The sequence below is a fragment of the Pelodiscus sinensis genome, chromosome 1 (genome assembly GCF_052426305.1).
Source record: "Pelodiscus sinensis isolate ZL-2025 chromosome 1, ASM5242630v1, whole genome shotgun sequence".
NCBI lineage: Eukaryota > Metazoa > Chordata > Testudines > Trionychidae > Pelodiscus > Pelodiscus sinensis.
The window spans coordinates 348,890,041-348,913,119 of NC_143052.1; the positions used below are offsets into that span (position 1 = coordinate 348,890,041).

The following is a 23,079-nucleotide window of genomic DNA, read 5'->3' on the forward strand; positions in this document are numbered from 1 at the left end:
AACTCCGATCTTGTGTCTTGATGCAAGTTGAACTTGAGTACATATATAAGGAAGGAGAGAAGTCCTGGAGGCCAAATTTAGGCTTCTGGAGAAGAGATGGAAGACCCGGACCTCCATGGCATCATTCTCAGAAATGCTTCCAGTTCCATGCAGAGGGGCAGGTAGACCGGCATAACTACACAGTCTCAATGTGTGGCTGAGATGTTGGTGTGGGGAGAAGAGATTTAGGTTTATTAGGGGCTAAGGAACCTTTTGGGAAAGGAGGGGCCTATTCAGTTTTGGCTCTCAAAGCCAAGAGATGCAAATGAGTATATGGTTTGGACAGAGACATCCCTTGGGGAGGAGCTATTAATGGGATTCTTTGTATCCTACTAAAGAGAGGAGGGTAGAAGTACAGGTAGAAACTGAAGAGAAACTGTCAACCAAAAAAACCCCAAATTGTCTGGTAGCACTTTATAGACTAACAAAACATGTAGATGGTGGTATGAGCTTTCGTGGGCACAACCCACTTCTTCAGATGACCGGAGTAACAGACTAACTAGGCTACCCCCTGAAGAACCAAAGAAGAGTCCCTTTCAATTACATCACATAAGGGCACACAGCTAAAAAGTGACAAGTTGTGTAAGTGCTTGTAGACCAGTACTAGAAGGCTAAATATAAGATGGGTAAACTCAAGTGCCTGGTATTAAATGAGACTATTGATATAATAGGCATCCCACAGAACTTGGTGGAATTATGATAATCAGGGGGGAAAACACCAGGGTACAAAATATATGGGAATGACAGAGTAGGTTGTGCCGTTGGGAGGGTGGAGCTATATGTGAAAGAAAACAGAGTCAAATATAGTAAAAATCTTAAATATCTCAAAGATATTTTGCACCATAGAATCTCTCTAGATAGAAATTCAGTGCTTATATGAGAGTATGGCACTAGGAATGCTGATCACCTGACTGACAAAGCAGGTGATTGTGATTGTGAAATGTATCCGGTATATTAGAGAGGCTATACAAATATAAAACTCCAAAATAATGGATGATTTTAACTATCACCTCATGATGGATAATAGAATAGGTTGTGAATGGTTAACTGGGAAACCTGACTCTTAATGTTTCAGCCCGCGGCAGGGGGGAGGGAGTCGATCCAGCTGGGCTGGAGTGATCTCCTTGCCCATCCTCCCCTTTAATCACTTAGGTACAGGTTGGACCTCCAAAAACTGGGACTCCTTCGTCCGGCACCACGGATGATCCTAGACTGTCCTGGCTGGGAGCCCTAGTGGCAAGAAGGCTGGTGGCCCCGGTAGCTCAGCTGGGGCCTCAGCAGCCATAATAGCAGGCCCAGCGATGTGGCAGCCACAGCAGTCCTCATAGTCCTCACAGGGCTGGGGATTCACAGCTGCGGCAGCCCTGGTAGCAGAGCCGGGGCCACAGCATTATGGCAGCCCACCAGTGGGTGCGGCTAGGGCTGGCAGCGGGGAGGGGAGGCAGGCTGGGGAGCTGGTAGCAGGGGATCTCCCGCCAGCAAATTCCCTCGTTCAGAACCGGTCAGGTCCCAAGGTTGCCAGACTAGAGAGGTCCAACCTGTAGTTAAACAATATGTTTAACCAGTTAACCAATTAAATGGGATTTTACATCCCTAGTACAGAAATAAAGTTTCTAAGTACCATTAATAACTATTTGTTGGAGCAGTTAATCTTGGAACCCACAGGGAAACAGGCAGTTGTTGATTTATTCCCAAGTGGAGCACAGACTTTGGTCCAAGAGGTGGATATAGATAAACTGCTTGGTAATAGCGACACTAATATAATTAAATTTAACATCCTTTGGTGAAGTCCACCATAGTAGCACTTAAATTCAGAAAGAGGAACTACACAAAAATTATGATGCTAGTTAGAAATTAAAAAGTACAGTTACAAAAGTGAAATGGCTGCAAGCGCCATGGAATCGTTTTAAAAACACCATAATAACAGCGCTAATTACATGTATATCCCAAATTAAAAACATAGTAAATGCCATCACAGTGAAACAACAAGAAGGAAAATAGAAAGGAGCATAAACTGTGGCAAGTCAAGTGTAAAAGTATAATTAGGCAGACCAAAAAGAATTTGAAGAGCAATTGGGAAAAGACTTAAAAACTAGCAGCAGGAAGTTTAAGTACACTAGAAGCAGGAAGACTGCCAAACAATCAGTGAGGAGACCACCAGACGGCTGATCAAGGCGGTAAGGGAGCACTCAAGGAGATAAGGCCGATGTAGAAAAGCTGAATGTATTCTTTGCATCCATTTTCACTGCAGAGGACATGAGGGAGATTCTCACATCTAAGACATTCTTTTTAGGTGACTAAATTAAGGAACTGCTCCAGTTTGAGGTGTGGGTAGACAGAATTTGGAATCAGATGATATTCACCCAAGAGCTCCGAAGAACCTCAGATATAACATTGGAGAACTATCAGTTGTGGTATATGACCTATCCCTTAAATCAGCTTCTGTGCTATGTGACTGGAGGATAGCTAATGTTTAACCATTTTTTGAAAAATGCTTCTGTGGTAATCCCAGCAATATAGGCCCGTATGCTTATTGTCACTGACACAGAACATTATTCTCAGACACCTAGATGAACACAATTACTCCCTGGGAAAATTCAGAATCGTACCTGCAAGTTTTTATGGCTTTACTTTGCAGAACCAACCTCCAGCCTTCATCATTATCTAACACCTAATTGCTTCTGGGACTGCTGGTGAGAAGCCACTGGCGCTCTATCCTGGCATCAGCCCTTTTGCCTATGACTCCAGTGTTGAAAATAGTATCCACTTTGGATGTCTTTGGTTTTAGAGTCAATGACTGAGGATTTTTTATTAAGTCCCTATCAACATTGGTGTAGCTTTTGGAAACTAGACGTGTGTATGGTTTAAAGTGGGTATGTTCTAACATGGATTTGTAAGTTTTTTGAGTGTTTTGATTTATAGAAAAACAAGAACAAAAATTGCAAAGACTGAAGAACGTAATGGCCATACTGGGTCAGACCAAATATCCATCTAGCCTTGTGTCCTGTCTTCCAACATAAACAACGAGAAGTCCTTTGGCACCTTATAGACTGACAGATGTATTGGAGCATAAGCTTTCATGGGCAAAGACCCACTTTGTAAGAAACATGAAGTGGAAATTCCAGAGGCGGGTATAAATATACAGGCACATGAAAAGAAAGGAGTACCAATCAAGAGGAAGGCCAGAGATTGAGGTCAGTTCAGTCAGGGAGGATGTGGCCCACTTCTAGCAGCTGATGTGGAGGAGTGAACACCAAGAGGAGAAACTGCTTTTGTAGTTGGCTAGCCATTCGCAGTCTTTGTTTAATCCTAAATTGATAGTGTCAAATTTGCAAGTGCAATGTGCCTGTATATTTATACCCGCCTCTGGAATTTCCACTACATGCATCTGACAAAGTGGGTCTTTGCCCATGAAAGCTTATGCTCCAATAAATCTGGTAGTCTATAAGGTGCCACAGGACTTCTCGTTGTTTATGCGGATTCAGACTAACACGGCTACCCCTCTGATACTTGTCTTCTGGCCAATTCTAGATGCCCCAGAGGGAGTGAACAGAATAGGTAATCATGAAGTGATCCCTCCCCTGTCATCCATTTCCAGCCTCTGGCAAACAGAGACTGGGGTCACCAGAAGTTAGATGGATACTAGCACTTCTGCTTGAAAGGGTCACACATCTAATTGTACGTACCTAATAACACAGTCAGATAGGCATTTTGTGCCCTTGCTAGGTGAATTGTCCCTGATCTTGTGCACTTATTTTTGCGCTTTTGTTTATTCACAATAATGTGTTCCATCAGGCAGTACCTGTTGACCATATTAATGTCTATGCATTTGCAATCATGTCCAGTTGGACCCACAATTGCTAGTTTTATGCATGTAGCTGAGGCATATGTCTTTGAAGACATTAACTCTTCGTTTTCAACTGCTTTGTGTGAGCTTGGAAGCAAAGCAAGAAAGATGCTTAGGGGAAGAGCCTTCGTGAAGTAAAGCTGGAACTCTGTGGGCAACTTGACTCTAGGACTTGGTAGTAAAGTGTCGGATATACCAGATATGTATTTGCAGTGTCTGAGGTGATTTCTGTGCCAGTTGACAGAGACCTAGTCATAATGGCGTTTACGTTTTTGTCCTGTTGCACTGGAGTTGTTTGTCTCTTGTTGTGACGTACTAGTGAATGCCTAGGAGACTGTAATCCAAAGAAAATAAAAAGTTGGAGTCCAGAAAGCCTGACAAGTTTTCCATATTAATTTAACAATAGATTTCTTTCCTTTTGCAAGTAATTGATTGGAAAACCTGGTTTGCCTTCCAAAAAACTGAACGTTCCAAATGCTTTAGAGAAGATGTTCATGTTTAGCCACTTCAGCATAACCTGTGTGGGACAGGGATAAGTAATAATTCTGTATCAGGACCTTCGAAACACACCAGTCTGATGCTACTGAGTCTGAGTTTCCCAAGTTCAGTTCAGTTTCCTTCATTCCCAAAATGAAGTTCAACTGGTTAGTTTTTCCAGGAGGCTCCAGAAAAGTTGATCTCATTAAGGGAATAATAGTCCACCAAATCCTCTTCTTCCTGGGTTGCTTTAGTTGATCAGGTGATTTTAAGTGCTGCTCACTGGGGCAAAGGACTCTTGTGTTCATTACTTGCGTGATATAAAATCACTGCTGGGAAGATGGGCAGATGTCACAAAATGTAGTGGTGTGGTCAGTGATAGCAGTTGTATAGTGTAGGGATGTTAAAATGCATTTATTTTGGTATTTTGTTTACATACAGGGGGAGGCGGCTCCACGGAAACCGCTGCATATGGGGAGCTGGCTTTTAAGCAGGCTTCCCATGCATGCTGGCTCCCACCCTGTGCCCCTCACATGCTGGTGCTTTTGTATCAGATGCAGCAGCGTGGGGAAAGGCGCAGAGGGGAGCAGGCAGCAGGTGGGGGAGGTAGGCAGGAGCTGGTATGGTCAGGAAGTCGGCTTTTAGGTTGGCTCCGAGCACATACCAGCTCCTGTGGAGCCACCTTCCCTCCCAACCCCTCTGCGCTGCTGCCTCTGAATCAGAGGCCAAATACCATGTCTTACACAGAGGTGGGCAAAAGGGCCTCCGTGGGCCAGATCTGGCCCGCCAAGCAAGCTGATCCGGCCCATGGAGGCCCTGCCACTCCCCCAGGCCAATCAGGGCCTGAGGGCGGGGGGAAGCGCATGAAGTCTCCTCCCGCCCTGCCCCCACCCTGCAAGGAGTGTGCGGTGCTTCTAAGCCCCATTGCGCTCCTGGCAGGGCAGGAGGAGACTTCACGCACTCCTCCTGCCTCCAGGCCCTGATTGCTGGGGTGGGGGGAGCCAGTGAAGTCTCCTTCTGCCATGCAAGGTGCTCAGCACTTAGTCAACCACCAGCTGCTGCTCAGCTAGTGGTTGACTCTAAGCGCAACACTCCCTTGAAGGGCCGGGGCAGGGAGCGAGAGACTTCAAGTGCTCCCCTCCTCAGGCCTGGATTGACCTGGGGGCAGCAGGGGGGAGCACTAGAAGACTACTCCCACCGCCAGGGGCATGAGTACCTAGAGGGAACCGCCAGCTGTTCTGAACAGCTGGAGGTTCTCTCGGGGGCGGGGGGGGGGGGAGATTTTGTGTGCTCTTCCCCCTCCCCCCCCGACCAATCAGGGCCTGTGAGTGAGGAAGCATGGAAATGGCCTGCCCAGCCCCTTCCGGAGTGGCCTGGGGCCACTTCAAAAATTTCTGAAGTGGCCCCCAGTCAAAAATAATTGCCGACCCCTCGTCTTACACGTAGGAATAAAAAAATTAGGGGCATACTTAAAAGATGTGATGCTGTGAGATGGAACTTAGAGACAATGGAAGACAGCCAAGCAAATATCCGGGTTAATGCAACTGTTCCATGAACTTGCCTTGCTTATACATTTAAGAGCAGGGAGATAGGATTACTTCTATATACAGTATCAATAAGAGCATCACTGGAATATATGTCTGGTGCGAGTGTCTGTGCTTCAGAAAGGATGGCAAAATTGGAAAGGATTCAGAAAATAGTTAAGACGATTCGAAATCTGGAAAACCTGCCTTACAGTGAAAGACTTAAGCTTAAGTGATAACTTGATAAGACAACAAGTACATGGGGAAGAGATTTCTGATCGTAAAGGTCTCTTCAACCTAGCAAAAAAGGTTGAATGCGATCTAGTGCATGGAAGCTGAAGTTTGACAAATTGCCTAGAAATAAGGTGTAAATGTTATCAGTAAGGGCAGTTAACCACAGGAACAACTTAACAAGAGATGTGAAGTCTTTAAATCAAGACTGGCTATTTTTCTAAGCATAATAGAATCCTGGAAATAGAATGTAGGGCTGGAAGGGACCTTGAAAAGTTGTCCAGTCCTCTGTGCAGAGGCAGGACCAATTATACTTCGACCATCCCTGGCAGATGTTTGTTCAACTTGATCTTAAAAAAATTAAATAATGTGGATTCCATAGTCTTCCTTGGAAGTTGTGTGTGCTGCAAAAATTACTGGCTTAGTTTCTGTGGCTTGTGTTGTGCAGGATATATGATTAAATGATCAAAACAGTCATTAAACAAATCTGTGAATTGATGAATAATCCCTTTGCATTGCTTTTCCCAGTTCCTGCGGGAAGACTTAAATTACCATGACCCAACAGTCAAACACAGCACCTTCCATGGAGAAGATAAACTCATCAGTGTGGAAGATCTGTGGAAGTCATGGAAAACATCTGAAGGTAAAAATTCTCATATGTAACAGACATCGTTTTGTTTGCATTTTCAGCAGAAAAATCATGGCTGGTCCTAGCCTCTTCTGTTACTTTTTCCATGGACTTAGTGTTCTGGAGGGATAAGGAAAGCCCAAATAAAATATCTGGAGTGGTCAATTGAAGCAGAAAATTGAGTGGATACAAACACTGCAGTTACATTCGGCATCTTAATTAGTAGCTCTTTGAGAAGAACCCCACTGAAATATCTAAATGTCAGGACTATTAGACTGTGAAATTGTTTTCCCAGAGTTAGCCTCATTGTTTGAGATGTTTTCAAATTAGACTGAACAAACCCTAGAATTGTATCCTTGAGAGCATGTGTTCACAGAAGCAAGTTGGAAACCAGTTCACCTTCTGGAAAACAAGCAGGTAGTATATTCCAAAAGGCTGTTTCTGTACAGGTTGGACCTCCCTGGTTCAGTACCCTCCGGACCTGACCTGTCCTGAATGAAGCAATTTGCTGGACCAGGGGAGGTCCCCTGCCACCGGTCTCCCAGATACTTCCCCTCTCTCTGGCTGGCTCTACTCCAGCCCCACTGCCGCTGCGGCTTCGGGGATGTGGGTCTGACATGCTGCCGCCAGCTGGCTGGAGCTCTCCGGGGATGGAGCTCCCCAGTTGCTGTGGCCCTGCTTCTCCCCCACCTGGCAGGGATTCCCCAGGGATGGGGCTCCTTGGCTGCCTCGCTGCTGCCCCACCTGGCCAGGACTCCCTGGGGGATGGGGCTCACCAGTCCCCATGGTTGGGCTTCCTGCTGCTGGACTCCCAATCAGAGAGAGATAGAAACACACACAAATATTGTTCTGAACTAGAACAAATGATACATAAAAATTGCCAAGTGTCCTGCACAACAGGAATTCTGAAGTTTTGCTAGGAGAAACATCAAAATTTTGAAGTACTTCCAACTCCATTTCCACCCCCTTAAGATCTAGCAGCTCATCAAACAAGGAGTCTGGGAGCCCAGGCTTCATGGCAGCTGGTGAGTCTGGGTATCCCACGCTTCCCAGAAGCTCACGAGGCAGGGAGTCTGGCAGTCTGGGAAGCCCAGCAACCCACCAGCCAGGTGGCTGAAGAGCCATGGAAGTGGGCAGGAAAGCAGGCGGGTTTCCAATGGAAACCTGCCTCACTACTTTTGAAAGTGTCGTTGAAACTGACACATTCCGGGGGAACATTTCAGTTTTGACAAATTAGCGTTTTCTGACCACAAAAAGATTGCATGCAAACGTTTCTGAGCAGCTCTCGTGCTTACGACCCACAGATATTGTCGGGGAGGCTGGTGGTTTGGGTAGCATGACTGAGATCTTGTCCCCATGAAAGGCAGTTCATGAGAGAGAGTGTGTCTGGAATTTTCTACAGAATGGCAGTTCCAGTTTCTGGCCTGCTTCAGTGCATACAGAAATCTTCATTACCTCAACAGTGCAAATGTGGGGGCAATGTAGAATAAGTGGAATTTAATATTTAAATACAGGGTCATTCTACTGACTGTGTCACATGTTATTTAATAACTTCAAAACCTCCATTTTTATTTTGTCATTCCATCTCAGAAAATCCAATTGCAGAATTCATACACCGTGCCACATGCAGCCAGCTTGTCGCAGAATATGTACCTTGACAAAGGTTGTAATTTATGGTCAGGATGTTAAGGACTAGTCAACTGTCCGATAAACAAATGCTTATCGGATAGTCAGTCAACTAGTCGATTCCCCCCTCCCCCCCTACTGCCTCTATCAGATAGAGTAGTCAATGGAAATTCCATTGACTGCTCAACTAGTAAAATAACCGATAGTTAACATCCCTAATTTATGGCACAGATATGCTCCTCCCTGTCCTTCCCTCTGAGTCCATACATGCCCTTCTACCATCTTGCCCATAGCACCTGGAACAGCCTTAACCATCCATCCATCCATCCTCTCCTCCTTGAGAGAAGAACAGAAGCAGGGTATTTAAAACAAAACATAATTTTTGAAAGGGTTGGTTCCCTTTTATTCTGTCCCATTTGTTTTATTTTTCTGTACACTATGATGACCAATATGTATACAAGTTTTTGTCCACAGCACTTAAAATGCCAGAAAGATGCTATAGGGCAGTTGGTCCTTTGTGTGTTCGAGAAAAGCCTGATGGTAGAAATATTTTATTCTATTGCATCATTGTTTACAAATGGCTTTGCATAAGTGTATCTAAATGTCAATTTAAATACAGACACTCTTAAGTGCTGGCATACCTCAGGATGCTCTCACGTTCCATTACTTGGTTGTTTTGATTTCTTATTTTTCCTGAAACACATTTTAAGTAGCATTTCCTTAAAATGTTTCTGTTACTTGATTTTTCTCCTTGCTGAACCAGCCTTAGTTATCTCTTCAGTTTTTCTGGCTCCTCATGACTCATTTTGTTAATGAAATATGAAATGATTTGTTTCCAAGGTTATTCTTTCTTCCCATACAGAGGCTAATCCCTCTGAGCCTGAATGTCTTTTGAATTTAGTACATCTGTTGTGGAAGACTGGTAGAATCAGGCCCACAAAGGAAGCTGTGCTTTCTTGCTGCAGTTCTCACCTGAGAGAGAGCTTTGAAATGGCATGGTGGGAATCTCTTGTTGACCTGACACCCAGAACAGATTGGTTCGGTTTATGGATGAAGTTATTTTTCTAACTGCCATCTCTGCAGTTAGACCATCTCTGAGGTCTAAAAATCAGACTGTTCTTTTTTGCTTTTTACATTGTCACTAGAAATAAAGATTCTCCAGCTGTTAGCTATGAAATTCAGGTAAAATAGACTACAGTTCACTCTTCCATAGCGACGTTCACTCAGGGCTATTGCTTAGTTCCTCTAAGAAAACAAAGACAAGATGGGCACGTCTTAGTTAAAAGGAAAGAGTAAAGCAGGCAGCTTCAGAGGAAACCAGGGTTTGAATTCATGGAAACGTACCCAGCGGCCACTGTTCTAAGCAGATGATCAACTGAAAATGTCTCCCTAAGAGAGCAGAGCTGGCAGTGTAGCAACCATCAGAGGGACACTGCCTTCAATTAAGTAAAAAAGGTCCAGATGGCTGTGGGTAGCATTACCAGTTAGGCAGGTATTTTCCAGGCTCTCTGGCAAATAGAACAGAATTGGAAGCAATAAGAATTCAGTTGGGTATGTGCCCAAGTGGGGATCTGCTTTCTACTGTAAGCATTATGATTTAGTATTCTTAGCAAAAACAAGGAGTCCTGTGGCACCTTAAAGACTAACACATTTATTTGACTGTAAGCTTTCATGCGCTGGAGCCCACTCCGTCAAATGCATGAAGTGGAAACTTCAGTTTGGCAGGGATATTTATGCATGCAAAGATGGGAGTGTTACATTACGATGTAAAAACCTGTATTAACGAGACAGTTCAATTAGGGTGGATGTGGCCCACTCCCAACAGTTGATGAGAAGGTGAGAATGCCAAGAGGTGGAAAATTACTTTTTGTAGTGAGCTAGCCACTTCTGATCTCTGTTCAGACTGTCTGTCAGGGTCAAGTTTAGTTTCATATTTTTAGCAGTTTTCTTCTGTTGGAGGCTGCAGTTCCTCTCCTCGTAGGCAGGAGGTGCAGAGAAGAAGGCTGTAAATTGAAGTAGTTTTTTTACTTGCCTCTTTTCATCCAAATCATCATTCAATTTTGTCTTGATTTTTTTTTTTTAAGCGGAGGTTTTAAATGGGCATTGGCGCTCATTGAGAGAGATTAGAAGGTGTTGGTATTTAACACCAGTGACTGAAGATCCGGTTTTAATTTCTAATTTCTTTGGGTGTGTTCATGCTTGATAATTGCCAGATGTAAAGGAAATGTTTTGTGGCCCACAATCTGGCTTCCATCATGTCAAATATCATTTATATTAATGCCATAGAGAAATTTCTTAAACTAGTTGGGTTTGCTGTCTTAGTTTGTATTGCTTTGTATCTCTCTGTACTGACAATCCCGTGGGATTGCATTAAAATTATATCCCTTCCCTCTGGCTGCCTATATCGGACACTTGCCTCTGTCAACAAGGGCGTTCTCACTCTGTCAGGCCCTCTGTCCTGCTGGAAGTATTCCTCTCCTCTGAGGGGTGTGGAAGATGGTCTTACATTCTTACTTACCCATTCAAAGTTAGGGAGCTGGAGGATAAATTACCGCTGGCATCAGTGAGCCCAACTCTATTGACTTCAATGTGATAGATCCATTTTAGACCCGAGGTGAATTAGGCTGTGGTAGCTAGCTACGAGAGCTAAAACCACAGTGTGTGTGAGAGGTCACTTTTGAAGTCTTGGCTAGTAGAATGTACAATAAGCGGAATGTACAAGAGTCATAACCAATTAAATCAGTGACGACATCAAATAGAGGCCCTGTTTGAATTATTTGAGTTTTATCTAAATGCCACTTCATGAAGCAGGCAGATGCTGTATGCAGGCTGCACTGGCATATTAGAGTAAAGCGAAAACTCCACTCACGCCTGGTTAATGGTCGTGTTGCTGCTTGACTTCTTTCTGCTTTAATACAATCAAGATTAAAAGCAATGCACACAACTCATGTCGTAGGCCAGAATGTTCCACTCTCCATTTGTTTTGGAATCTTTTGATATCAAGCTGTGTCCCAAGTTAAACTCCTTCAAAATGAATGTGCCTAAAAATTGTCAACACGGTTTTTAAAGTTGGGACCCAAGTTATTCCTTCCAGAAACCTACCAAAGCATGTGAAGGAGGTGAAGAACGTACTATAGAAGTGCCAGCGTTTTCTTTCAACAAATCACTTTGGCGGCCCATTTTAAATCTGTCTCCTGAGAGCTCTGTATCGCATCTCTTGAGAGCCTCTCACCTTCCAGTTGCTAAGATAAAGCTACAGGCCTGGCTGCCTAGGCGGTAGGGTTGTGCTATAATGCACATAGTGAGGAAATTGGACATGATCTTTGCCAAGAGCTGTTTCACACTCTTGGTATATCTGATACTGTCATCATCCTCTACCCATGTGCTGTAATTGTGGCGTAAAATCAATCCCCCCCATAAGGTTTATTGCCTTAGACAGCTGTTGGGAAAGGTGACCATCTTTAGACACTGTCTCCTGGGACCTGTTTATCCTAAATTTTCTGCAGCAGACTTGTCCTATATTCAGGAGAGACGATGAAAGATCATCACCCAACCAAAGATGTTACAGGCTGAAAAAGGTCACCTAGCCAATTTCCACTGGTCAGTGTAGAATTATTTCTTATGTGACATTTTGTAGGTCTCTATCTAGTTACTTAAGGGGACTTGTGTGTGTGCAATGCTGCCAGATTTGCTCTAGGTTTCCAGGGGTGGAGGAAGATAGACTTGTCTGGTGCATCCCAGCACTCCTTATATAGCTTTTAGCTGTTGCCTTAAACTCTTGTCACTAAGCTCACTTCTCCCTGACACCAAAGATGCGCCGCCTCCTCCAGTTTCAGTCAAGGAGGTTTATTTCTTTAGCAGAGGTTATCAAACAAATAGAAAACGGACTTCACTCTATCCTTGACACCAGGTTTCAGCCCCCCTCCCTCTTCTGAGTCTCTGGCACTCTAGCTCATGGTAACTTTCTAGCCTCAGCCACGGGGCTGCTTCCCTGAGCCCCTGGCCTCTTGCTCCAGGGACCCACCCCATGTACTAGCTCCACTCTAGTGTGGCTTTCCCTCTCCAGGCTCAGCCTGACTCAGTCCTTTCTCCTGCTGACTAGCAGCCCTTTGTAGCTCAGGTGTAGCCAAGCCCTCTGATATTAGCTAGAGTGTGCTCCCCTATTCTGGTCCAGGAGAGCTGGGCTTAATCTGTCTATAGGCATGAGCGGTCTTATGACAACCCTCCATTGCTTTTATCTTTACTGTACAGAAGGAAGCAGGAAGAGGGGTGCATCAAGTAAAGCTTCTGTCCTGGGGTGTTGGGTATGATGAAAATAGCAGACCTGTTGGTGCTGCCAGCTGACCACAAGACAATGTTTCAGCTATTGATTTTTTTTTCCCCCCTCACAGTGTACAACTGGACTGTTGATGAGGTGGTGCAGTGGCTAATCACCTATGTAGAACTGCCACAGTATGAAGAAACCTTCAGGAAACTGCAACTGAGTGGCCACGCCATGCCCAGGTTAGTGCTGATTGCATCTTCTCGCTTACATACGTGTGTGTGTGTGAGTGCGCATATTTGACAGTTGAAATTCCCCTGCTACAGAGAGGCTCAGCACAAGGCCTATATCAGTTAAGCCGTATTTTGAGGACTTACAGGGTGCATTGGGTTTGTACCAGCCGTCTGCTCAGAGATGACTGAGAGGATGAGAGTTGAAGAAGGTAAAGAGTGTGATAAGCTCTGCAGTGGTCACCAACCTGTCGATTACAATCAACTGGTCAGTCCTGGAGAGTCTCCCATTGGATCCTGATTGGCAAGCTTCCTCCTTGTCCCAGCCCCATGCTGCTGGCCCGTTCTTGGGAGTGGCCAGCGTGGCCCCACGGACTCCTGTGTTTGGAGGAGGAGGGCAGGGCATGAGTCTGGATGTACTGCTCCTCCCTGCAAGCGCTGCCCCCACCCCCACAGCTCTCATTGGCTGGGAATGGGGAACTGTGTCCAATGGGAGCTGAGGGGGCCGTGTTGTTCAGAGCCATGTGTCTTCCACACCTGGGGCCACAGGGTGCATTGTTCCCTTGTGGGAGACATGTGCGGCCAGGGCAAGCAGGCACCTGCCATCTTCTCCCTGTGCCATTGACTGGGAGCTTCCAACGGTAAGTGCCTCCTGGTGGGAGGCTGCCCGCCAGCCCCCGCCCACAGCCAGCACCTCAGACCTCCTTCTCCATCAGCCTGAACCCCCTCCAAGAGTCTGCATCCCATGCCCACTTCTCTACCCCAAAACCCATCCCTGAGCCCCCCTCAGAGTTAGTTCCCCAAACCTCTTCCTGCACCCCAAACTCCAGCCCTGAGCCTCTTCACAGAGCCAGTCCCCCATACATTCTGCACTTTGAACCCCCTCCTGCACCCAGCTTCCTGCCCCATCCATGACCCCCTCTCTCAGAGCCAGCACCCTGCATTGCAACCCGTTGCCCCAGCCTGTTAAAAGTGAGGGATGGAGTGAGCAGGGCAGAGCTTTAGGGAAGGGGCAGGGTAGATCTTGGGTTGCCCTTAAATTCAGAAAGTGTTCTGGGGCATATAGAAATTGGAGACCACTGCTCTCGAAGGAGTTTCAGGAGGGAAAGAACCTGCGGGGAAAAGGTTTTGCTTTATCCCACGGGAGACACTGCCCTGAAGCAGATTTAATCTCTCTCTAATGCAGCCAACAGGACCTGACTCCACTATAGGGGAAGAATGACCTACTGGTTAAAGCCTGAATTTGGCCAATCAGATGTGGGTCAGTTCTTGGCTCCCTTGCAGACTCCATCTGTGACCTGGGGCAATTACCTAGATCTTGCTTGTCTCAGTTCCCCATCTTAAAGTGTGGATAAGCCTTCCTTTTTGTTGCCCTTTATCTGACTTGTCTGTGCAGAGGGTAAGGTCCGTGGGGAAGGCCTATCTCTTATGTGCATATACCATGCTTAGTACAATTCTGCCCTCACCAAAGGCTTTTAAGCAAATTAGGCATCCTAGGAAAAGAGGGAATATCCATTCATGGATCAGTAACTGGTTAAAAGATAAGAAGCAAAGGACAGCAATAAACCGTTAGTTTTCCAAATGGAGAGAAGTAAATATTGGTGCCCCTCATATTAATAAATGATCTGGAAAAGACGCCAAACAAGGAGGTGGCAAAACTTGTACATGATACAAAATTACTCAAGATAAATACGTCCAAAGCAGACTGTGAAGCATTACAAAGGGTTCAAAATGGTGGATAAAATTCAGTGTTGATAAATGCAAAGCAATGCACATTGGAAAGCATCCAAACTCTACATCAGAGGTAGGAACCCTTTTTGGGCGGGGACCACTCGCCCACAGAAAAATCAGTTGGGGGCCGTACACAAGTGAGAAGCGGAAAAAAACCCTTGCTGCGGCCCCAGGCTGAGAAGGAGAAAGACATGCCACACATTCCCCTCGCACACTTTGCCTACGGGGCCCAGCCTAGTAGATTTTGTGTACTCCAACCCCTGCAGGAGCAGCAGTGTGGGGAGGGAGGGCTGGAGCGCTAGCATGGGTTCCCCAATGCGGGGGGCCCTGAGCTTTGGAAGCTAGATCCAGACAAGCCAAGGGCTACACCCAGACTGATGTTCCTCACCCCTGCTATACATACTATACCAAACTATACACATGATGGGATCTAAATTAGCTATTCCCACCCAAGAAAGAGATCTTGGAGGCATTGTGAATAGTTCTCTGAAACATCCAGTCTGTGTGCAGCAGCAGTCAAAAACATTAACAGAATATTAGGAACATTGGGAGAGAGATAAGAGAGCAAATATTGTAATTCCACCATATAAATCCCTGGTGTGCCAGCACCTTGAATACTGCATGCAGTTCTAACCACCACTATCTCAAAAAAGACTCATTAGAACTGGAAAAGGGCAACAACAATGATCAGGGATATGGAACAGCGTCCATATGAGGAGAGATGACAGACTCTGGGACTTTTCAGCTTGGAAAAGAGACGCCTAAGGAGGGAATGGGAGAGGCCTACAACATCTTGATTTGTGTGGAGAAAAAGTATCAGGCGCTGTTGTTTAGTCCTTAACTTAAAAACAAGGCGTCATCAAATGACTTGAATAGGCAGCAGGTTTAAAACAAACAAAAGGAAGAACTCCTTCACACAATGCACAGTCAGTCTGTGCAATGCATTGCCTGGGGATGTTGTGAAGGCCAAAACCATAACTGTGTTCCAGAAAGATCTAGATTAGTTCATGCAGGATAGGCCCATCGGGGTAATTAGCTGAGGTGGTCAGGGATGCTTCCTCATACTCTTCCCAAACTGGGGGTGTGTGAAGAAATTCCGGGGGGGGGGGGGGGGGGGGAGAGGTGACCCAGACCATCCCCCTCCCCCTCCCCCTCCCCCTCCCCCTAAGTTTTGCTGCTATTTTTGTATTTTGTTCCTAGTCAGTTCCTTTTTTTGTTGTTGTGGTTCTTGTTATTCAGCAAGTTTTGCTGCTATGGGGGGACGGGACGGGATGGTTTCCAAAAATCAAAAAGGGGGTGTGATGTTAAAAAGTTTGGGAACCACTGTCCTGTGCCCTTGTTCGCGAGAAACGGAGAGAACAGCAGGGGATGAGTCACTCTTTTACCTGTTCTGTTCATTCCCCCTGAAGCATTGGCCGCTGTCAGCAGACAGGATGCTTGGTTACATGGACCATTTGTCTAACCCAGTATTGCCATTCATTAAGTTCCTACGCCCTGGTTTTGGGTGGGGCCCTTAGATACTCTAGTAATACAAATAATAAGAGCTGAGGGATCTCACGCTGCTCAGCAGAAACACTTGCTGCTGAATTAGGAGTGGGGCTAGCAGACTGAAAGGTCCAAGATTATTCTTGCTAACAAGGGGCTTGTAGGCAGGGTGGGGAGAGGGTGTTGTAAATGGTAATAATGCTTCTGCAGCAATGCTTGTTTTACTCCAGAGCCAAGTTGTGCTGACCTGATCAGCTTTCTCCCATCTGGGAGATCTCTCCTGTGTTGGCTGTGCAAAGGATAAGGTGCCAGTTGCCATCTGTATGGATCTGAGGGAGCAGCTGGTGGATCTGATCGATAATGTGGTCAAACAGATGTGGGTGGAGCTGAGGGAAAAATTCCTTTGAGTTCCAGAAACAATGAGGAGTCCTGTGGCTCTTTAGGGTACGTCTAGACTACCGGCTTTTGTCGACAGAAGTTTTGTTGACAGATACTGTCGACAAAGCTTCTGTTGACAAAGAGCATCTAGACTACATCCAGTTCTGTCGACAAAGCAAAGGCCAGTGTAGATGCAATAACGCCTTCTGTCGACAGAACTCTGTCGACAAAAGGCATTATTCCTCGTAGAATGAGGTTTACAGCCATTGACAAAACTGCCGAGTTCTGTCAATGTTATGTCGACAGAACTCAGCGACCGTGTAGATGCAGGTATAGTTTTGTCGACAAAAGTCCACGTTTGTCGACAAAACCCTGTAGTCTAGACACACCCTTAGAGATTAACAGATTTAGTAAGGCATAAGCTTTTGTGTGTGAAACTCACTTCATCAGGTGAATTGGAGTGGAAGTTACAGAAGTACGGGTGTATATATAAGGAAGAAGTTGTTTGTGTGAACTGAAAGAAAATGGTATTTGTCTCTTACTGACTCTTGTGCTAATGCCCACCTGATTGTCAAGGAAGCTGTTTTTCAGTATCCGGCCTTCTTCAAAGGCTGAATTTTGAGTTCTCTAAGGGTCTTCCAGTTGCCTTGGTACCGGAGAGGACAGTGCCTTGGTCCTGTTTGTTGCATTTCTCCTCCTTGAGCTCGGGATCACGTATTCTTCTGCCATTGTCATTTCCAGATTGAAATGTGACAGTTTGCTCTTTCTGTCCTGAAGGTTAGCGATAAACAATGCCACCATGATGGGAACTGTGCTGAAAATGACTGATCGGAGCCACAGGCAGAAGCTGCAGCTGAAAGCCCTGGACACCGTGTTGTTCGGACCTCCTCTCTGTGAGTAATGCTGCAGAGCTGGCTCATTAGAGAAGGGTGGAAGGAATCTGCTCATGCCAGAGACAGCATCCAGGATGAACCTAGTATAGCTGAAAACAAACTGTTCTCTACCAAAAGTCACTTAGGTAACTTGCTTATAGCTTGATTGAAATGGAAGCAGAATCGAGCTGCCAGCATATTAGCTGTGGAGGTATGGCCCTGAAGACTCCAGGTCCCAGTATGCGATCCTGCATGTTGATCAAATTGGACACTGGCTGTAATGGAAATGAAGCCATGGATGCTGGACCTGCAGTCTCTCTGGGCAGCACCTCTTATTCAGTGCAACAGGAGTTGAGATCACATTGCAGAATTCTCAGGTCTGCATCTGAGAGCTGCATCTCTGGGTAAATCTCTTATTTTCTCTGTTTTGGAATGGAGCTGCCACGTATCCTTGCATGAGTGATTGTGTTGTCATGGGGCGGGGGTCGGCAAAGCAGCCTGATTCTGGATGAGGCCAACAGCAGTGCAGACTAGTTGAGAAGACATTTTAGACTAAATGAAACCTAGGAACTGAGTTCTTGTGAAGCGATACCAACTATTGGTGTGTGGGGATCTGGACCTGTATTCCAAACCTCAGCCATGGTGGCTGTTTTGCAGTCATTTTGAATGAATACGTGTAGAGCAAATCTGGTTGATGTGCATTGTACTTGTTAAATCTTCCTCTTCACCTTTCTTCCATTTTGTTTTCCTTTTTGTATTTATTTTCCCTTTCTCACTATTTATTTTATTTACTTCTGGGTAGCACTGTAGTACATCTGCCCTGCAATTCAATGCTTCCGCTGGCCTGTGGTGGCTGACTTGGGCTCCAGGGGCTCAGGCTATGGGGCTGTAGAATTGCAGAAATGTTCAGGCTTTGGGTTGGACCCTGCGTTCCGGGACCACCACCCACCCACTTGTGGAGTCCCAGAGCTCAGGCTCTAGCCTGGACCTGAACATGTAGCTGGCACAGGCGAACCATGGGTGTTTAGTTGCCCTATAGACATATCCCTAAAGGAGACCCCATGGTGACTAGATTCCATTTTGCATGGCGCTGTACAAACCCAAAATAAGAGTGTTTCTTTTTTATTTGTTCGTCTTCTCCCTTTCATTACATACCTATCTATTGCTCTGTGCTGCTTACATTAGCCCTGTTTCTTTTTAACCCATTACATGCTGGTTGTCTTCCTCATGTACCCTTTTGTACGTTCCGGTGAGACGTTAGAGCTTGATGGTCCAGTCTTACTTCCCAGTGTAAGCTTTGTCTCTGCCCTCTCTTTGTGGGGTCCATGACCCTTGGCCCTCTTGGCATGAGGTAAAGCCTCACTCTGAGACCAAACGATAACATCAGAGTGCTAATGTGTAGAGCCCTGCTCAGATACAAAAGTGGGGAATCTGCATCCGTCAGGCTCAACTCATCATCCGATCTGCAATCCGTGATCTGGATTGTACTTGCATCCGCACAGCAAACCGTTGGCAGTGGGGGAGGTAGCATAATGAATGAGAAGGGGGCAGGAAAGAGGCAGGCAGCGTGAAAGCAGGGACTAGGAGTAAGGGGCAGCGGGGACTTGGGGTTCCACAAGTCAGTGCTCACCAGGCAGAGTGGTAGGGGGCCTGAGCAGGGCCCACACTTAGGCCCTCCTGCAGGAAGGTTTAGGACAGAGCTTGTTGCGTTCTTTCCCTGCATGCAGGGGCCTGCAACTGGCACCCGTGCTCCCCATCTGCAGCCTGGCATCCCTGCCAGAAAGGGAAGGAGAGCCGTTCACAGCTATCGGCTTCACTATCTGCAGGTAGGCAGGGCTCTACCAATGCAGCCAGCCTTCTCTTTTCAATCCGTCTGTGACAGGTCTTCAGTGAGAGTTGCCGTAGTACAGGGGTGGGGAATCTTTTTTGGGTCGGGGCCACTGACCCACAGAAAAATCAGTCAAGGGCCACACAAGTGCAAAAAGAAAAAAAAAAAACTAACCAGACCTCATTGACATGGCCACCCGAACTGAGGAGGAGGAGACAGTTCCCACATTCCCCTCACGCAGCAGAGCCGCGGGGGAAGGGGGGGAGCCAGTGTGTGCTACAGAGCTGTGAAGGAATGGCGGAGGGCTGGCACGCCAGCGCGGACTCCCCAGTGCTATGAGGGGAGTCCTAAGTCTTGGGGGCTAGATTCAGGAAAGCCAGGGGGCAGATGCTTTAGGTTCCACACCCCTGCCATAATGCAAGCCCTGCCTGCCCAGAAATCGGCTAACTTGAGGTTTGCTACCTAAAGTGACCATGTTTCCCTGCTGGAGGAGGTTTAAACTGACCAGTTCAAACAGATAATTTGAGCTGATATGTCTCTCTTGTACAATTAGCAGAATAGCGAGTTCTGCTCCCAAAATCTAAAAATTCGTATTTTGAGTAAATTCTGCTTTCTTTATTTCTACTGAGTTTATATCCTAAGGTTGAAATGTTTGAGAGTAGTCAATGCTTTGCAGACTAATGGTTAGAGCAGAGGACTGGACACAGGGAGTCCACCAGTTGAATTTCCAGAGACAAGAGACAAGAATTTAAGATCTGTGCTTGAACATGTTAATCTCTGTCTCTCTTTCCCTGTCTCTGAATTGGAGATAACTGACAACATTTGAGTGTTATGAGAATGCACTTAAAAACACCTTCCATCACACAAAGTGATTGGTACATTATTCTTCTCTGTTAATGCAACCATTAGCATTACCTCATTTGTGATACTCCATTCTGCTACAGCAGCCATACTAGCATTATAATGCTGAGCCCTTTTGTCGCTCAGACTGCTGTACAAACATCACTGAATGCGATGATTGCAGTATTTGAACAGCCTGAGGTCAGCATGTCTCTGTACAGAACTTATGGTGTGGGTTTGTCACAAGCGGAATGGATGGATGCAATACCTGGGAAATGATTAACAGCTGATATAACGGATAAAACCTGGTTAACTAATGGACTGTTCCAGGTTGATTTTCTATAGGGCACTGGTTATCTGGAATCGATCCCCGAAGAATTGCAAAGTGGCAGGGTTTGAACAGACATCCATGACTAGCTATGTTTCAGGAAGTGCTTGGTCACTACAATTGTGAAGTGGGGTTTACCCGCAGCTAGATTTAGTGAATTCAGATGAATTGCTATTATGCGCCAAGTTTCCTTTGAGTCGGTCAGAAAAATGTGGCCTCCCTGGACAGCTACATCCCCCTGGCTGTGTGAAACTGCTAACCAATAGGACGAGGCTCGTGGGCGCAGGAGGCAGCTCTCGCCCAGGAGTTGGAACAAGCTGATGGAACTTGCTGCCAGAAGAATGAAGGATGAGTAATCTGACCCCATTCTGGGCTCCATGCAAAACCCACCTCTTTGTTCAGGCTGGCGTGCTTTGGCAGCCTCACTTTCATTCTTTTGGATGACGAAAAACTAGTGTTTGCTTCTATGTGGCAGGAAGGAGAAGGGAAACACTCACTGAAGACATTCTCGACATTGTAGTTGCTTGGGACCATGCCAGAATTTAGGAGGACTGGAAAAGCTACAGTCTGGATTAGAAAAGCTTGATGTCCCAGAAGGCCAAATCCATCAAAATAGTAGATAATGCCACGGTCGTGGAGTGGGGATTTCAACCAGGATGGTACAGTGTTTGCTCATTAAGGCAGAACATACTGGGCTGGACTTTTCCAGTCTTGGATGCCAGAAGTTTTTCTTAGGGCTAGTCTGCCCTGATGCGCCTGTGCCTCTGTAGCACGTCAGCTGGTGTGCTGTGCTGAAAGGAGAGTGCTCTCCCATTGGCACGGTTACAGCACCTCAATGAGAGACAGAAGCTATGCTGGTGGGAGAGCCTCTGCCATCGACATAGCAGCGTGGATGCCACTTTACTTCGACGTAACTTGCATGGCTTTGAAGGGAGGGGAACTTTTTCACATCCTGTAGTGACATAAGTTACATTAACTTAAGCAGTAGTGCAGACAAGCCCTAAGTCACGAGAGGTGATTGTACTGCTCTGCTTGGCTCTGGTTAGGCCTCCCCTGGGGTACTGTATCCAGTTTTGGTCACCAGTCTATGCCAAGGGTGTAGATAAACTGGAAAGGATCCAGAGGTGAGTGACAAAGATGATCCAAGGGATGGAATGTAGCCCTCTGAGCAAAGGCCGAAGGGACGGGGTACATTTACTTTGGGAAAGAGGCGATTATAGGGGGGACATGATAGCAGTCTTTTTGAAAGGTTGCCATAAACAATGGAGGAAGGTTCTCTCTTTCTCCTGAGAATGGGGCAAGAGGCAATGGGTTCACACTACAGCAGAGCAGATTTAGAATAAATCTGAGGGAAAACTTCCTAACTGTGAGAACAGTAGGACAAAGGAACAGGCCTTGGGAGGTAGTGGGATTTTCTTCTCTGGAGATTTTCAAAAGAAGGCCAGGTAGCCAGCTGTCTTGAATGGTTTGACACACCAGATGCTGCATCTTGGCAGGGGGTTAGACTAGCTGACCCTGCTGGTTCTTTCTAACCCTGTGATTCTAATGAAACGATGAAATCAGAGGCTCCAGCAAACACCTGGTCACCTGTGGCTTGTCCTGCATGGTTGCCACTGGCAGATCCTTGGGATTTTATGACGACTGAACTCGACATGCTGTATGTGTAGCCTTTTATTTAAAGTGAACTGAGTAATGTTATAGCACAGCACCATGGATTCTGCTCCACTGGAGAAACTAGCCAGTGGGAGCTACTGGGAGCGGGGGCAGCATGAGGAGCCTGTCTCCCCTCTCTCCAGGCTCTCAAGAGTTCAGAAACACACACATGGTCCTGCAGCTGGCTTCACTGAGTGCCGAGTGGGGGCAGGATAGGCAGGGAGCCAACTAAGTCTCTCGCAGGCTGGATCCGGCCTGCAGATCATCTTTTGCTCAGCCCTGGGTTAGGGCATGTTAGAAAAATGTGATTACGGGAAACCCTCGCCATTCACAGTGGATGAGTTTCTGGCACCACCCCAAATGGCAAAATGTGCAAGTACTGGGAGCTGCAGCTCCTGAAATCACTGTGGGGCCAGAAGCCACAGGGAACTCACCGTGGCTCTCAGCTGCCACCACCTCACCCTCCAGGCCAGGCCAGGAGACCCCCATGAATATCTGGAACTGTGAATAGCGATTCCGCAAATCACCAGGCTTTCCTGCAGCAAGCATCTTATCTTATAAGGAAAAATGTACTGTTCGTTTTCCACAGTATCACCCATTGGTGCATCTTTTCCCATAATCTTGTGACCTAGTCATTCTTTGGGCACTTACTTGTATCAAGCATTTCTTAAGCATTTGTCCTAGTGTGGCTAAGCTAAAATCATATAGATCTCAGCCTAGTACATAATTATCACTTCGAATTACTGATCAGTCTTATACCTCTGTAATTCTACAATTTAACTCTGTTTGTATACAGTGACTATATATGATACAACATGTCTGTTAATCATAACATCCCCATTGTCCCTGTTGCAGAAGCATGGTCTGTATTTAATTGAAGTGTTGAAAAATGAGGAAGAGGATGCAGTTGGTTTAAGGATCAGTTTGGCTGCAGGTTCTCATAGCCTGTGTATGAAGCAGATACTATACCAGAAAGAATAATTTTTGGAGTGCTCAACAGAGTATGGTGTGATCTGCTTGCTTGGTCTCATATCCAATGTGACATAGAGAAGACAATTTGTTGATGAATTTATAAAATACTTCACCTTGTTTCTTGACGAGT

At 46.1% G+C, this 23,079-nt stretch overlaps 1 protein-coding gene across 5 annotated transcripts in view; it reads left to right on the forward strand.

Moving 5' to 3' along the window:
- STIM1 (stromal interaction molecule 1) overlaps positions 1–23,079 on the forward strand; it is a 190,090-nt gene that overhangs the window by 100,731 nt on the left and 66,280 nt on the right. For all 5 annotated transcript variants that reach the window (XM_075919691.2, XM_075919690.2, XM_089775820.1 and 2 more), the window contains 3 exons: positions 6,646–6,760; positions 12,763–12,874; positions 17,234–17,349. In XM_075919691.2, coding sequence (XP_075775806.2) covers positions 6,646–6,760; positions 12,763–12,874; positions 17,234–17,349 — 343 coding nt within the window. The remainder of the gene's footprint in view (positions 1–6,645; positions 6,761–12,762; positions 12,875–17,233; positions 17,350–23,079) is intronic.